The sequence below is a fragment of the Notothenia rossii genome, assembly GCF_949606895.1.
Source record: "Notothenia rossii genome assembly, chromosome: 4".
Classification (NCBI taxonomy): Eukaryota; Metazoa; Chordata; class Actinopteri; order Perciformes; family Nototheniidae; genus Notothenia; species Notothenia rossii.
Window position 1 is genome coordinate 55,720,716 of NC_136902.1, and position 18,364 is coordinate 55,739,079.

General features: G+C 41.1%; 1 protein-coding gene across 4 annotated transcripts in view; it reads right to left on the bottom strand.

Moving 5' to 3' along the window:
* sptbn4b (spectrin, beta, non-erythrocytic 4b) overlaps nt 1-18,364 on the bottom strand; it is a 154,291-nt gene that overhangs the window by 120,976 nt on the left and 14,951 nt on the right. For all 4 annotated transcript variants that reach the window (XM_079675508.1, XM_079675507.1, XM_079675506.1 and 1 more), the window contains exons 3-5: nt 14,081-14,238; nt 13,503-13,654; nt 10,308-10,481 (exon numbers count right to left, since the gene is read on the bottom strand). In XM_079675508.1, coding sequence (XP_079531634.1) covers nt 10,308-10,481; nt 13,503-13,654; nt 14,081-14,225 — 471 coding nt within the window. In that variant the 5' untranslated portion in view covers nt 14,226-14,238. The remainder of the gene's footprint in view (nt 1-10,307; nt 10,482-13,502; nt 13,655-14,080; nt 14,239-18,364) is intronic.

Consider the following 18,364-nt stretch of genomic DNA (forward strand, 5'->3'; position numbering starts at 1 on the left):
TACAATAATACAATACAAAGTGTGTGCGCGTGTGTGCGTGCGTGTGTGTGTGTGTGTGTTTGCGTGTGTGTGTGTGTGTGTGTGTGTGTGTGTGTGTGTGTGTGTGTGTGTGTGTGTGTGTGTGTGTGTGTGTGTTGGATCGTTGGAGCTATGTGCAACTCAAGGCATATGCTCGAACGGGAGCTGCCTGGACGCTGCAATCATGTTGCGCGCACTATCCTTGCTGACTGCTGAGTGTGCTGACTTTTCCCACAATGTCCCAATGTCTGGCTACCTGCATAAAGTCAAGTGCTCGGCGCAGTTGTCGGCGAAATGTCGCTCCTCTCTTTTCTTTTAAACAGCTGCTTATATCCGTTAGCGCAGCTAGCTAGCACCAGATGCTAACAACAACAACAATACACGTAAGGTCTGTCTCTGGCACCACACATACACACACCCTCCCGGTCCTCCCGATGGCCAGTCGGTGCCTGCCGTAGAGCTTGGAAGTGTGGTCTGCCGCAAGCGGACGTCAGGAGCGGGGCTGTCAGCATCAGCTTGTAGATGGTATTTTAAACTCGATGCGCTCTGAAACTACGGGGCGGCCGAGGACAAAAAATACACATTCGTTAATCGCGTTAAAATAATTAGTGGCGTTAATTTTTTTTTGCGTTAACGCGTTATTAACCCGTTAATTTGACAGCCCTAATAAATACACAATCTACATCTTAACTATGTAATAAGAATACATTATCATTTGCATTCAATCTGAATCTCGATATCGGCTCATTGTAAACACACAGTGAGCTAGCAGTGTGACTAGGCCTGTCGCGATAATCGATAAATTGACTTATCGTACGATAAATAAAAATGGACTCGATAACCTTTCTGAGCTCGATAAATTGCCGTTTACATGCGTGTTTGTTTACATAAGGATGTGACCAGCATTTTAGCTAGGAGCGCTGTGGCTGCCAGACGAGCTGTGGCTGCCGTCCATGCGCGCTGTGAGGGGCGGGGCTGACACACAGCCAGGTCAGGACACTGTGTGCACGTACAGCAGCGTAGCAGGCAAATTAATAATATAGCGACAAGCGGGAGACAACGTGTGACTTACTTGCGGGGAATTTAAAATTAAATGGAATTGGTTACAAAACCTACACATCTCGATTCTCCGGTGTGGCAGTATTTTGGATTCAAGCCAAATCAACGAGGCCAACCTACGGGCTTGAGTGAGCCGGGCGGTGTGTCGCATTTGTTTAAAAAAGGTAGCGACAAAAGCAGGCAATACCACGCATTTTAAACTACACCTAAAACACAACCACTCCATTCCGTTTTCCCAGCTGGTAGCAAACACGGCAGCTGGAGATGGAGAGCCCCCACCTTCCCGACAGTTTACAATCAAAGATGCATTTGCCCGGCAATGCAAACATGTTGGTGTTCTTTGCTCGAAAACTTCGAAAAACAGATTTGGATATGGCCTGTTGAGGCATCTGGGCCTTTGTATGGACAGTGGACTGTACACATGACTGTTGTTTTAAGGAGATTTTTTTTGCTTGTGAGACAATGTGTGCTCATATTGATTTATTTATATATATATTTATATATTTATCTATCCATCTATATAGAGATGGATAGATAGATGGATTGAGAGCTCTGTTTTCCAGCCTGAGTCTATTTAATTTATTGTTTTGGTTGTGTGTGATTTAATTAATTTATTATAATTTAATTAATTTGTTTTATTTATTATATATCATTTATATATTTTAATATTATTTCACATTTCATTTGCAATGTTGAATGTTCAATAAAAAGTTCTGTTTGAAAGGATGTACTAGAATTATTATGATATATTATCAGTATGTCAGTGGTCTAAAATGGTCTTACAATGGTGCCGACAATATTATCGTTTATCGCAATAATTTCCAGGAACATTTATCGTCCAACTAAATTATTTATCGTGACAGGCCTAAGTGTGACACACACACACACACGCACACACACACACACACACACACACACACACACACACACACACACACACACACACACACACACACACACACACCACTAATTGAAGTCAGTGCAAATAATAACAGCGTGTTATTATTTGTGATCAGTCCTGTAAATCAGTAGGATTACCTCTTCCTCCGCCTGTCAATCCGCTTCCTTCTTTCCTCTCTCCCTCTCTTTTTCTCCCTCCCTCCCTCTTTCTCTCTCTCCCTCCCTCTCTCTGTCTCTGTCTCCCTCTCTCTCTCTCTCTCTCTCTGCCTGTGTGCAGTTACTGCAGTGGCTCGGCCCTACCTGCTGACTGGACAAAGCAAACTCTCACTTTCACCACAGAGGAAGAGAGGAAAGGGGAAAGATGAGGAGAGACAACGTGCAGGAGGGCAATATCAATATCAGCCAACGATTCTCTATCATGAGATTATTGTTCATAGAACTTAAATGTTCAAATAAATGACTTTATCGTCCCTGTGAACATGCAGTCAGATTTAGCATTAACCCTGTTTGTATCATTGTTCTGGTCAATTGTATAATTGCAACAATCCCAGGCCTGGATCAGCAGTAAACTACAAAATCAACTGTTTATTATCTTGAAGCTGATAAAATGTTATTTAAAATGTAATGTGTACTATGAGCAGCCACCACTAAGCACTGAATTGAATAGTGTTAAATGGAAATAAGAGGTGATAAACTAATATTTACTACGAGACAGAAGTAAGGTTCTTGAAGATCATTTATTACACGGCTTAGCTGAATTCTTTCTAACAGACCGCTGCTAAGGATAACAGACCGAGATCATGGGACTATGTGCAGTCCTATCAATCCGCAGAAAGAAGTCTGGTCCATTTAATGTCAGCTGTGGACAAGAAAAATTGTTTTTTTTCTTCAGAAAACACTATGGAATACTTTTTGAATGTTCAATGTTATATTTGTGGAGCGCACCAAACTTGGGAAGTATGATGGCTAAACTGAGCCAAAAGAGAAGAAAAAAAGGTTGAAAGGCCGAGCAATGGACGTCAGAGAAATCAGCAGAAGAGAGAAAGTAAACACTAACAGAACCGTTGGTACACAGAGGAACGGACACATTTTTTAAACGGAAGCAGTAAGATTATTTTTAAGTAAATAAAATGACCTTTCATTTATATTTTGAGTCAAGTCTTTGGTTTATTTAGTGTAGGGCCGTGTAATAAGCGGGATAATGTGCAACTAGGTTTCGCATCGGGCTCCATGATCGACCAGTCGCCTGTTCTTTTTTCATTAATGACCGCCTCGTTGCATATTTTGCCTTACTTAAGGTTTATTCTATATAATTGTAACACTTTCGTCACATCAGTTGCATATACAACTATGACTGATTTGCATACTTAGTATCATTATTAGTAACTTTTAGAAATCTTCAAAATGATTAATCAATCTTAATTGCTTTGTGTGCTCCGCAGCTTAGAGTTTGTTAATATTGAATTCATTCGTAATCATTCATTGACCTTTTCTCTGCTCAAACTTTAATTTCAGTTTTTCCACTTGCATAATAAGGCTCTTTGCCTAAAAAAAGTATTAGTTTTCTTTTTTCTCAAGTTGTCTGTTGAAATGATGGCAAATAAAGCATGTGTGTGAAAGGCTGACGTGATTACAAGCAGTAGGAATGGCAGTGGCCTGAAGGAGACAAATCGTAAAGATAACATGAGGGACTGTGGCCTACTGTATGGAAACAGAAGAACCATATTTTTATTTTAACTTTCAACCTTTATTAATCATTCCAAACTTGACTGAGCACAGACACAGTTAGGCCCTACCCGTATTTACCACAGCCAACCACACTTAATCTCACATGTTCCATAATTTTTCTCTCACACACACACACACACACACACACACACACACACACACACACACACACACACACACACACACACACACACACACACACACACACACACACACACACACACACACACACACACACACACACACACACACACACACACACACAGCTCTTCTTTCTCAGCACATGCAAAATTGAAGAGGCCATCGACTGGTGGCTGCAGGAGAGCAGGACCACAGCCAAGCTCACAGCTAATGGTGGCAGAGCAGGAGGTCAGGGTATACTACTATGGCCCAGACTATACAGCTGATCACCACGGATATATACAGATAGAGCATAAAGATACAGCATTGAAGGCGGGATCCTGTTCATTCCTATGAAAGCTGCTCAGTGGCGCATGAAGCCAAAATGGCCTCTCAAATACAGAAATCCCTGCATCATCCGGGAATCTAGGCCCACAGAGCATCCGCACTTGAGTTTTCCATAAGCCCCGCCTCCAATCCGCTCCGTCTCAGCTTAGTGAAACTGATTGAACTTTTAAGACCTTGTGATATAAATAAAGAATATTTGAGTGTTAATATTGGTTAGTTGATTTAGCTAAAATAAATCATCCAGTGATTACAAACGTCTGTTTCCCAATGTTAGTCAATCGGAAATAGTATTTCTGGCCCAAAATTATGTCACATACTGATACTGAATTTATAGTAACACTGTTAAGCCACTAGAAAAAAACTGCTTCATCGGTAGGTACACTTTTTGGGGGCTTGGGCTGGAATCAACAACGCAACAACAAAAAACAGTGATGACTAAACTACATTTCAAGTGTGCTACCAAGCCTGTTCTCAAGCATCACTGTATTAGAGCTGTTAAATATTTCTGAGTAGTGAACTTATCCTTATTACTGTGATTCAGACTAAACAATAAATGTTTACATTGATAAAAAACTGTTTATTGATTTGCAGGGTAAAAAAAAAAGTGGAAGGTGAAAGATATGATTGTATAATTGCAAAAGAAAAATGCCACCAACTCTGATGTGTAAAATAACATAATCTTCAGCAGTGACCATCAAACCACCTCTGTTTTAACATTAACACAGATCCTTCATCTTGTGCCTCAGAGGGTCACTCACATACTGAAACCTGAGCCTGCTAGCAGGGCTGTTTAATGTGCTTTGTGGTAGGTAGGCAGGCCGAGCATGACAATAGCGAGTCCCAGGAGACAGCTGCTGGGCGGCTGCATGGCGTGAATGCTACAGAAGGGTCCCAATAATGCTAAACCAGCATTTTGAGCCAAAGCCCTGCTGTAGCAGTGAAGCGTAAGAAAGAAGAGCTGTGGGCTCCTGCTGTACTTACATGGCACAAACTGATCCTGTATCACTGCTGCTCATGACTGTATGCATGTCAAGATGTGAGAGTATAGAGGTGTGTGTTTGACTAGATATATGGAGTGTGTACGTAAGAGAGCATGTGCAGTGTGTAAATGTGTGTGTGTGTGTGTGTGTGTGTGTGTGTGTGTGTGTGTGTGTGTGTGTGTGTGTGTGTGTGTGTGTGTGTGTGTGTGTGTGTGTGTGTGTCTGTCCTTGTCGAAGAGTAGACAGGAAGGCGGCCTCTGAGCCCTGAGTGACTTTCAGGCTTCATCCACCAAACAGTTCTGACGCTATCGCACACTGATGATGCGGCAGTTGTGACTGTGACAGAGTTGGACAGTTACAGAACACTTCCATCAGTGCTGCCATCACAGTTTCAGCCGAGTAGAGCAGTCCATTTTTTCTAAGCAGAAGCTACATTTTCATGTTTACATTTTCAAATCAAAATTGTGATCAATACGTCAAGTCGTTGGTTTATTTAGTATGTAGCTGTTTAATAAGCAGGATAATAATCTGAGAGCGATTAGCCAGTATTCTCATCACCAGCTGCAGATTCATTCATTACACATTATCCTTTACAAAATGTCCTTTATGTTGTATTCTTGTTTTAATGGTTTTGTTAGAGTTCACATTCCAGCCATGGATTCATATTGTCTTCATATACACAAGGGACCAAATAAGGAATAATGACCACCCTTCACCCTCCAATAATGACCCCTCACTGCATAATATCCTGCTTAATATACGGCCACATGCTAAACACACTAAGGACTTGACTCCCAATATTAATTGAGATAATTAATATAATAGTAATAATAATTAAATCTGCGGTCGCACTTGTGCGCGCAGTGATGAGCGGGCCCTCGCGTCCGTGCGCCTGTCGGGGAGGGCGGCCGGTCGTCCCGGCGTCAAGCAGACGCGCGCGAGTACTCGGAAATGAGCCGTTTGTAATTTCTCTAATTTCGCGTCCCAGACTCCCAGGTCATCCTGCAGCAACCTGGAAACGGATGTCGGCGCGCCGTCTGGAAGGAAAACTAATTTCTCTGAAGGCTCGTAGAGGATCGATTATCGAGGAGGCTGTCTGGAGAAGCCTTGAACGAGGATACACTGATTTAGAGGAGAGAGGAGTGTCTCTGGAGGAGCTATAACCGAGGGTACACTGAACTATTCTCCGGAGACGATTTCAGCCTACAGTGATGTTTAAAAGAGGCGTGACGCATGGCTGGATGTCAACGAAGCACAGCTCTGCAAACTGTTCCAGTTGTGATTATAAGTTATTCAAGATGATCAAATGTGCATCAGACTTTCTGCCCTTTACCGTTTGTTTGTTTACTCACTTACTCACTCGTTATGCTTTCATTGTGAGGCGATGTTTACAGTGAGAACAGCTGCTGAGGTCAGTGCAGAAAGCAGAACAGTGTGTATAATATATATCGCTCAATAATATATGTAACAGGCCTACATTTCACACTTTATTTGTAGGCTTCAGGAGATATCTACCAATAAACAGTAGATATTTTTCATGAAACCATATAGTGCTTCACATAATAAAATATACAAGGGCTGTAGCCTGATATTTAGTTATGCTTTAGGAGCTGTGTTTGTTGTACAATGTGTAGGTGTAGGTGTGGTTGTGTGTGTGTGTGTGTGTGTGTGTGTGTGTGTGTGTGTGTGTGTGTGTGTGTGTGTGTGTGTGTGTGTGTGTGTGTGTGTGTGTGTGTGTGTGTGTGTCTGTGTGTGTTCGTGTGTGTGTGTGTGTGTGTGTGTGTGTGTGTGTGTGTGTGTGTGTGTGTGTGTGTGTGTGTGTGTGTGTGTGTGTGTGTGTGTGTGTGTGTGTGTGTGTGTGTGTGTGTGTGTGTGTGTGTGTGTGTGTGTGTGAGAGAGTTGAAAATGCAGGCAGACAGGCGGGTCTCAGAAGCTTAAAGGGGACATATCATGCTATATTTGAATAATATATTGTAGGGCCATACCTATATAAGGTATATTTATAAGTTTTATTTTTCAAAATACCAAACAGATCATGCATTTTAGCCATGCCTCATTTTGCCTCACTCCAGCTCTGTCTTTGCATGAGCTGGAGCTGACACCCCCCCCCCCTGCAAAGGAGGGGGCGAGGCACAAGCGTCATGTTACTATGCTGTTGCCATGCTGTTGCTATGCTGTTGCCATGCCACTGTAACCTCTCATTCCCCTGATAGGTGGAGAGATGAACATACAGGTGGAGTGACATCATAGAGGTGCAAATCAGAATCCACATGTATCAAATCCGTTGCAGCCCTGTTTTTAGGTCCCCATTAAGGTAGTATGTGACATATAAATGGTCAAAAATGGTACATTCTCCATTAGCTTACGAGCTCCATGTTCAAGCGATCGACTATTCCTTCGCAATGTTGCATCACATTGGATATCCGCTTAAGTTGCCCTAGATTGGAATTTTTCCGATCATTTCCCCATGACGAATTAGCACAAATGTGCTTAAAATGCATGAAAAACGCCCATCTTTCAAAATGGCCGACTTCCTGGGGGGCAGGGCTTATAGAAGGCAATTTGAAATATGTGTGCAATCTTAATAGCAATGTGTATACAGCGTTTCGGGAATATCGGAAAAACTATATGCGAGCAGTTTGGAGCAATTTGCGCCATGTAAATCGTCAAAAATGGTGTATTCGCTGTTAGCTTACGACCTCCACGAGTGATTTTTCAAAAATGTGCTCCACAATTAAGTATCATATTGGATAGGGGCTGAACTTGTCCTGGATTGGAATTTTTTCGTTCATTCCCCAAGGAGGACTTGGCAAGAATGTGCTTAAAATGGCTGAAAAACGCAAATCTTTCAAAATGGCCGACTTCCTGGGGGGCGGGGCTAATGGAAGGCAATTTGAAATATGTGTGCAATCATAATAGTAATGTGTATACAGCGTTTCGGGAATATCGGAAAAACTATATGCGAGCAGTTTGGAGCAATTTGCGCCATTTAAATCGTCAAAAATGGTGTATTCGCTGTTAGCTTACGACCTACACGAGTGATTTTTCCAAAATGTGCTCCGCAATTAAGTATGATATTGGATAGGGGCTGAACTTGTCCTGCATTGGAATTTTTCCGATCATTCCCCTAGGAGGAGTTCGCAAGAATGTGCTTAAAATGCATGAAAAATGCAAATCTTTCAAAATGGCCGACTTTCCGGGGGGCGGGGCTAATGGAAGGCAATTTGAAATATCTGTGAAATGATAATAGTAATGTAGTTATAGCGTTTCCTGAATATTTGAACAACTATATTTGAGTAATTTGGAGTAGTTTGGAGTCATTTGGGACATGTAAATCGCCAAAAATTGTGTATTCGCTGTTAGCTTACGACCTCCACGATTGAGCAATCAAAAATGTTCTTCTCAATTTGGCATCATATTGGATAGGGGCTGAGCTTGTCCTGGACTGGAATTTTTTCGATCATTCCCCTATGAGCAGTTTGCAAGAATGTGCTTAAAATGGCTGAAAAACGCACATATTTCAAAATGGCTGACTTTTTGGGGGGCGGGGCTAATGAAATCTATTTACAAATATGTCCGCAATTCCATGAGGAATGTCTGTGCCAAAAATTGTGAAGTTCTAAGAAACTATATGTGACTACCACACAATAGGGGGCGCTAGTGAGCAGCTTTTTTGAAAGATTACGTTTTTTTTTTACATTGTCGAAAAGGTCGTGGGCTCTGACGTGTGTCCCAAGTTTTGCGTCCGAAGCTCATTTTATGCTATCGCAATTCTAAAAATATGTATAGGCCACGCCCACATTCTGATTTTTTTGCGATACTTTACACCTGAGTTTGTAGTCACCCAAAGAGTATGTCTAAAAAAAAATTATAATAATTAGTCCATCAGCTCTTGAGTTATAAATTGGTGGTGTTTTTGGCGCCCCCTATAGTCCAAAATGAAAATGCTTTGGTGTGTCTATTCCCCAAGACAGTGTGAACCTATTTACCAAAATCTGTGTTGTTTGGATACATTGTTGATGAGTTATGAGCATTTCTTTCTAAGCCCCGCCTTTTTGCGAGTACGTTTTTGATTGACGGCGGCAATATTCATCGTCCTAACATGCTCATTTTCTACGGTAATGTGTCTGACCCTCCACCAATGCTGGATATGAAGTTTGGTGTTGAAAAACTGAAAATTGAAATTTAAGTGAATATTTAACTGTTTTGAACATTATGCTGATTTAGAAGAAAAAAGATGAAGGCGGAGCTTAGGGTTCCAAGTGGATTATTTGTAGAGCAGGTCCACCCGGATATGTGTGCGAAATTTCAGGTCGTTCGGAGTTACGGTGCGACTATGTAAATTTATTCCGAAATGGGATTTTGATAGGTGGCGCTATTGAGCACGTTGGAATATTTTAACCCTTTGACTCCAGAATGTTGCAATTTTTACGGGTCCTGGCGTCCTTGCAAATTTATACAACTTTGTCAGCATCCTAAAGGCCTCAAAAACAGGAAAGATGGCGACTAAAAATAATAATAATACCACCAATAACAATAGGTTAACGTTGGGTCCTAGCGCTCCGTGCTCGGGCCCTAATAATAATTCCACCAATAACAATAGGTTTCCTCGCACTTCGTGCTAGGACGCCGTCGGGTCCTAGCACATCCGTGCTCGGGCCCTAATAATAATTCCACCAATAACAATAGGTTTCCTCGCACTTCTTGCCAGGACGCCGTTGGGTCCTAGCACATCGTGCTCGGGCCCTAATAATCTATCTACCCCGTCTCAAGGTCCGCTTCACTGCAGATATTGCACTAATGACAAACAAGGCCATAAAGTTTTGCAGCTAACTGCAATTTTCTGCAATTATCCATGAGGAAAAGAATAAATGTTTCCTAAAAAAGAACTTAGAAATGTCACGCCCAGACCTTCTTCCTCTACTAATACATGTTACCACCCACTGTCAGACGATGCTTATCATTTCACTGTAACTGCGTGTGGCTATTAACCAGATCTTCATGAAATGGACTGTTTTTGCAATGAACCTCATTTGCATAGAAATGGAAACAAATTTCAGCAGATGTATTATTATATTACCACTTAGATGTTATTTGCTGGGACATTTATCATGCAATCATTTTAACAAAACACAGGTTTACATGTGTGTTTACCTGGAAGCGTAGGATGATGGTCCACATAAGGCCCAGGGTGAGGCGGTGGTTTCCATCCACGATGTCATGGGAGCCCACATTCTCCAGGTGCACCCTCTGTTCTTTAAGGAACTGCAGGGCTTTGTCAACGTTCTCCAGGCAGTGGATCCGCATTCGACCCCGCGTAGGCCTCGGCTGGGGGGGATCAGAGGGATTATAAACAAAAACCGTCGCCAAAAAATATGCAGCTGCTAGTCTAGAGCTAAAGCTCTATGAACATTTTTTAAATGCAGCTAGATAAAAGATTTTAGGCACAATTCATTTCTCAAAAATATCCTTCTCAGTGAAGTAAGGGAGAAAACTAAATGATAAGTATGTGAGAACATTCATTGTGTCCTCTATAGGAATACGAGTGTTGGAACCTGGTGCAGGTTAAGTAACTCCACAAATCCCAAATTGACCAAATATAAATAAATCAGTGTAAGTAAATAAGTTATCTAGTGAGCTACTGTAAATAGGTAACACTGATCAACTTAAATAATCAAAAAGGATATATGTATAGAGAACCTTGAATGGGATAGTTTTAGTGTTTAAAGAGGGCTTGTCTTAGACAGGAGCACCATCACAAATGCTAATCCATTTATTTTTGTTGATGGGGCAAAACCTATTTAAGCAACCTAAAAATAAGGCCCATCTCAAAAACGTAATCATGTACGCTTCAATTCGAATATATTTCCCTCTTGACCGTCCTGTCAGACAGCCCTTTCCCACAGAAAGCTGAAGCTGTTATCTATGCCCTCTTCAAAGCCACCAAACAGTAATTTAGTGGGAATGCTGTTAACAGCATTCCAACTAACTGTTCTTCTACGGACGAAAAGTTTATTATTCCGCCGGTATTTTGGCCCTCTTCTCCTCCCGCATTGAACATCGCAGAAACTCCGTTCGAACATCAAAACGTTCAGCTTGGTCGGGAATCGATGGCTATTACTTTTCTCATTCATAACTTTCATAATTCCAGAGATACATCCCATAATAAATCAAATTTTTAACATTGAAGTCAATGGAGAAAATCTTCAGACTTCAACAAATCTTCATGCAATTCAATTGCTACCTGTTCATTCATACTTTCACTCAGACACCTCATTCCAACTTTAAAATGTTACACATCTTTCTGACATTATTCGTGTAAAACAACTTTTAAATCTGATTCTTACTTTTAGATATTAAACATTGTTCAGACCTTGTTTTAGAGGTTTTCTTCACATTTTAACCTTAACTAGAGTGTGTGATGTCACAGCTAGAGTGGAGGACAGATTGAAATTTGCATTCATATATTTTTTTTAAACTGCCATAATTCCCAAACCCTACATTCCTGAGACATAATTTATCATGACAAACGTAGGAAAACATCTCAAAGCTTGAAAAATGACAAATAATGAAGCAAAAATAATTAAACAAAATGCTTTTTGAGGGCATGAAGTGACACACACACGTTCAACATTCCTCCATTAAACCTCATTGTAATTTCAGGCAGATATTTCCTCACGGTAGCAGCCGCACACCTTTAGTTAAACTGCCAAAAAGGCCACATCATTAACCCGAAACTACACCAAAATTACACTTCAGATACTCAACTTCCTTGACATGCTTCACGTTTTGAAATTTCACAGATATCTGTTACGGTTCTTCCACAAAACGTTCACATGTAAGAGGTTTATCTCTCATTCAGAACAATGAAGCCTTTGATCTCTACAGAGCTCGTTAGCTCAACTATAAACACCTGTGTAATGGAACACGAAGATGTCATCACTCCAACTGACTTGCTCAGAGCGGCAGACTTCAGATAGCAGTGTGCAAACACTCCAGCCGTGAAGACATCTACGGGACAGTTTTGAGATTTCTTCAAATGCCGTTGCCATGGCAACACAATGCTTGCCTTGAAACAAGGTTTTCTCATAACTTCAGTGAAAATTCTCCAAACAGCCCAAAACTTCACAGGTTTGGTAACAATGCAGCCATCAACGCATCTAAGCGTATTATGGGGTGTCATCAAATGCCGTTGCCATGGCGACAGACAACTAGCCATGAAACAGGATGTCGCTGTAAGTCCAATCGACACGGTCCATTCGTCCCCCAATCTTCACTTGTATATCACCGGTCCATGCCTCAACAGCTCTACGCCAAATCTGAGATCTCAACATATACCGTTTCCATGGAAATGCATCCCTCGCCATAAAACGTGATGTCGCTATAACTCCTATGAAAATGTTTAAAAAGTGCTCAAACTTCACATTTGTGCAAACAGTCCAGCCGTGAAGACATCTACGGGACAGTTTTGAGATTTCTTCAAATGCCGTTGCCATGGCAACACAATGCTCACCATGAAACACGGTTTTCTCATAACTTCAGTGAAACTGCTCCAAACGCCCCAAAACTTCACAGGTTTGGTAACGATGCAGCCATCAACGCATCTAAGCGTATTATGGCGTGTCATCAAATGCCGTTGCCATGGCGACAGATCATTCGCCATCAAGTTAGTTCAGAAGTTTGCAGTTCAAATATTCTGCTGCTTTTCCAAGCCTTTTTACTTTATTTTCTTCTCTTATCACACATTCAAGCCCCCAGTGTTCATGTATCATTTCAATCTAAATGCTTCACTTTCTTCTTACACATTTCATTTCAATCTAAATTCTTCACTCTCTTCTTACACATTTCATTTTAATCTAAATTCTTCACTTTCTTCTTACGCATTACATTTCCGCAAAGCAGTTTAGCGTCAGCTTTTCAGCATAAAGCATCCCCACTAGCAATTTCTTCAGGAATTGCATTCTCTAGTTATATCTACTGGTCTACAGCTACCTTGATCTGCCCTTTGTTTTTGTCTTTGTGTACATTTGGTGAATTTGAACCGACCCATAAAAACATTTTCTAACTCAAAAATACTTTAAGCGTGAAATATACTTAGATCGATTTTTCAGCTGACCTTTCTCTTAGGTGGCTTAAAAACGTTTTCCTGCTGCCCCTATCCACCGTATACATTACCATGCTTCCTTGGCGGACTGCAGGTTACACACTGACCATAGATAAGAACCCCATACAACCTGACTTAAAACAATCCAAACTATACCTTTAACATCTCACATTCTATGATCAATTAAGAGAGGCTTTAAAATGTATAATATATATATTATAATTTGCCATGAAGTGTGTTCCCACCAGCAGCTCTCCACTGAGGACCTCCAGCAGCCTGGTGAGCATGTATCCATCCCGCAGGTCGTTGTAGAGGTCAGCTATGCGACAGGACACTCTGGCCAGATGGGAGTTAACCCACTTGGTGAAAGTCTTCTTCTGTACCGCATCTCGTTCATCTGAGGGAAAACAAAGAACCAGCTTTAGAGTGAATCGTCGCTTCCTAGACAGACAGGCAATAAGAATATCTTATAGCTAGAACAACGATTAAGTCAGATGATACTTATCTTTGGAAATGCTTTAGGTGATATACCTTTTAAATGATGAAATCTGTATTTTTCCCTATTGTGGATATATGAAAAAAAAGCAGGCCACATATTTAACATATTTGTTATAATTTTGGATATGGTGATCAAAAAATGTGGTACTATAATTCAGCAGAGAATCAACACCCTCTGAAGCAGGTGTGTTTGTAGTGTGTGTGTGTGTGTGTGTGTGTGTGTGTGTGTGTGTGTGTGTGTGTGTGTGTGTGTGTGTGTGTGTGTGTGTGTGTGTGTGTGTGTGTGTGTGTGTGTGTGTGTGAAGACATGTGCGTGACCTCTGACCTGCCAGGGCCTTGATACGGGAGCACTCGAACAGCTTGGAGCTGGTGCACTCCGTCTCCCAGAATCCCGAGCTGCTTGGGCGGTTGTTGTTGTTGAGCTGGCGCTGGGCTTCGGCGTTGTCCAGGTCTGGGGAGGCATTAGCCATCGCGCCCGACGCCCTGCAACACACACACACACACAAGTTAAAATGTCTGTGTGAAAAACATTTACCAACAAGGATACTCGGGTTAGACCATGGCAACAGTCCACATTTCCCCTTTAGTTAAAATAAAATTTAAAAAAGAGCTTGTCAATGTTATAAGATAAGGTAAGATAAGATGGTACTTTATTGACACCAATTTGGGATTATTTTTGTGTTGCAGCAGCATAAAAGACAAGGCATTTTACAATAATAAAAAAACTAGAAATAAAGAAGAAAATAAAGAAAATAGAAAATATACATGTTGGATTTGACAAGATATTATATATACAAATATATATATACATAAATATATGATACATAAATATTGAACAGATTATATATGTGTAAAATGTACAACATGGTTTTATTACAAGAGAAACTATGGAGCAGAGTTCTCTTCCAGCCAGAGGTGATTTATTGTACAGAGTTATTGCAGTGGGCAGGAATGGGTTCCTGTATTGGTCCTTGTGACAGAGGAGCAGCAGCAGTCTGTTGGAGAAGGAGCTCCGTTGACTGTCCAGCAGCAGGTGGAGAGGATGGGTGGGGTTATCCATCATGGTTCAGTGTGTCACTGTTCAGTGTCCTCCTCTCCACCACAGCTTCAAAGGGCTCCAGCTTGATGCCGATGACAGACCCAGCTTTCCTGATCAGTATTTTGATCCTGCTGGTGTCACCAGCTCTTACTGTATGCTGCCCCCCCCCCCCCCCCCAGCAGACCGCAGCAAAGAAGAGTGCACTGGCCACAACAGACTGGTAGAAGATCTCCAGCATCTTGCTGCACACGTGGAAGGAGCTCAGCTTCCTCAGAAAATAGAGTCTGCTCATCCCCTTCTTGTACACAGCGTCAGTGTTGATCCTCCAGTTCAGTCCTTTTTCTAAGTGCACTCCCAGGTACTTGTAGTCCTCCATAACAGCCACATCCTCTCCCAGAATGCACAGGGGCTGAGGAGACGTCCTCTTCCTCCTGAAATCAATGACCATCTCTCTGGTCTTGGCCACATTCACTGCAGTCATCCTAAAGCTTCTGCAGGTGGCATGACTGAGTTGTATTGAAAGTCAGAGGTGTATAAGGTGAACAGGAAAGGAGACAGCACAGTCCCGTGATATTTCCGTAAAAAGAAATGGTCTCATTAATTATGCTTTTACAGCCAAATGTATATCAAAACGTAGATTGTGTCCTTCAGAGCTGTAACCATAAGTCAATTAATACAAAATTAAGTTGATCCAAACTAATTAGTTTAAAAGTTAGTATTTGTTTCAGCTTTAAATTAAAAACATTCCCTGTGTCAGCTATTCAGGAATATTTTATCTTTAGGTTTTGGACTGCTGCTCAGATAAAATAAGATTGAACTATTTAATATATCAAATAATTAACCATAAGTTACCCTAGTTATTGATATCACTCCAAATGGTGCTGCTTATTCTCAATAGACAGCTTTGCTTACAGTGTGAAGTGCTTTTTCCCTTCACACATGTTCTGGCTTTTTATTGGCTTAGTCACACCAAGAACACCAAAATGCTCACATGTCATTTACAGAAACACAAACTTATACATGCAAATGAGTGTCAGAATGTGTAGGGGGCACACAGGTGATAATGGAAAGCTGACTGACTCCACACACATTTCATGGGACACATTGAACCATAGCCACACAGGTTCACAGAAACACATTCAGGTTCACACAGGGGGAATTTGCAAAATGTCCACACATTTCACAAATAACATGGCTCAGAAGTAAATAAAAACTACTCTGGAGTCCATAAATAAAATCCTTCCCGTTTATGAATGATGCAGCACCTCTCCTTGGTATCAGAGCATTTGACAAAAGAGAAGCTTAAAATAAAAATCTCTGATGGTGGGAGTCAGGAAGTAAAAATGATTTGGTTGATCTCTCCTGTCTCTGACAGCTGAGTCTAAAAAATTACTTCTAAACTTTTCCAAGAAATCACACAGCTCAGGGTGAGATGTAAGAATTTGCAAAAAGATTAAAAAAATGATTAAGACACTGTTCAAGTTTCAGATTTGTATTCATTTATGTTGCATTCCTTTTCAAAGAGCAGAACATAACAGATATTCATTGAATCTTAAAGGAACAGCATTATAGTCCCCAGGAGCTATATATACCAAACAAGACAAATAAGTGGTAGTTTGCAGAAATTCCTAAAATAAGGGGTGTCTCGGTCTTTACTTTAGGACTCCTAAATACTCCTACAACTATCATCTGCTGATGGTATTTGATGCCAGATACAATGTAATTAACAGGCCAATATTTCTTATTGATTCAGCAATCTATTAATATTCTTTTTCTATAATGTAAATGAATGGGTTCCTTGCTCTTAGTAGTGTTGTGGCTCTTAATGTAAGAGAGAGCTGATGTGCTTCAATGTGCTGCACCGCACGTTTCAGTTGGAGGAAACAAAGGTCCTGGTGAGACATACAAATCAGCAGACTTGGTGAAAATCTAAACTTCTTGTGCTTCTTATGCTGAAATGATCTGGCTCATACCAAATATGAGCAGTTTTTCAGGATGAGACTCTCAGTCTTAGGCAGATATTTTGCAGATTTGTCTCAGACTCTGTCTAAGAGGAGCTATGTTATGTGTTTGTAAGCATTTTACACTTCCTTACTATATTTCCCTGAATCACACATTTATAATCTGGGTTTGGCTAGTCATTGTTATTCATGTAAACAGCAGACTAAGAACAAAATTGCAAATACGTGTGACCAAAAGCAGTGGCATGTTTAGGGAAATAGGTGATTCTTTGATACATAGATGGTCAGCAGAAAGGTGGATTATTTGCTTTGTAAAGTTTCCCATGACATTTTAATACCACTGTGAAAGCTCATCAGTGTAGGGATCCACTGTAACACACATCAACACACACTATAATTGATGTCAATATTGTCACACCTTTTAGTCATATGATGAGTTTATGTTTTGTACTAAAGAGAGGTATCTACGATGTGTGCACAAAAATGGCTATTATTTGACTCCTGAGGCCTGTACTACGAAGCCGGTTCAACATAACCTGGATATGTTTGAGTTACCCGGCTTACCTAATCCAAAACAAACGCGCTCTCGCTAAACGGTCCTACGACGCTGGTTATCAACTCGTTAACTCAAGCCAGCTTTAACCTATCTAGTTATGTGCGCGTTCACATAAAAGGGCCGGGGTTAGCAACATTTGACCAATCACAAACATGGAGAAGCGCACTGACAGCGCAGCGTCATACTTCCTGAATGAAAAGTTAACTATAATATTAGACAAATATGAAGAACAGGCTTTCCCACATATAGACTATACTTGGGCAGGCCACCCAGGTATATTAAAGGCCGCCCAGGTATATTTCGCGACCCATCTAGGTTTGTTTTTTTATTCGTCCGTGACCACGACGCCATCTGCGATCGATTAACTTGTGGACAATGATCACTCGCTCTACGCCTCCTGTACCCAGTCCCGGACTGGCCATCGGGAGGACCGGGGGGTTTCCCGATGGCCTGGCATGTTAAGTGGCCTGCCTCACACAGGGTGACTGGCTGTCCACATGATGTGGCCTGCCGACATGGCCACTGTCATACAGATCATAAATCAAAGCCCTTGATTGGTCTCTGTGTGTCATTCAAGCTCGGGATAACCTGAGCTCAGGTGAGGTAAAGGACTCTGAGTGTTTAGATAGTTAACTTAGTCTAAGTTCTCAGTGGGTATCAAACGGTTTGGTCACCATTTATATGTAAACACATATTTCCATTTGAGGGGGTAGTGATTAGTAAAATATGCATGAATAAATAAATAAAAAGTTAACTAGGTGAAAAAAGGTAAGATACACTTTTAAAACTTGTTGAGAGCTAAAACTAGTCTTTGCTGCTGCCTAAAGAGGAGAAGGGAGGAGAAGAGGGAGACAGGAGAGGCTGATTCAGGAGCACAGACATACTCTCAAAACTATAAATGAACCAAAAATAAATAAATAAACAAGTTTCAGTGTCTTTTCCATATTGGAAATGGGATGTTATTGGTTATGGCCAAGATTTTATGATTATTGAAATGTATACAGTTTTGTTTCATATACAGTAGGTGTTTCCATAGATCTAGTCTCTTTATTT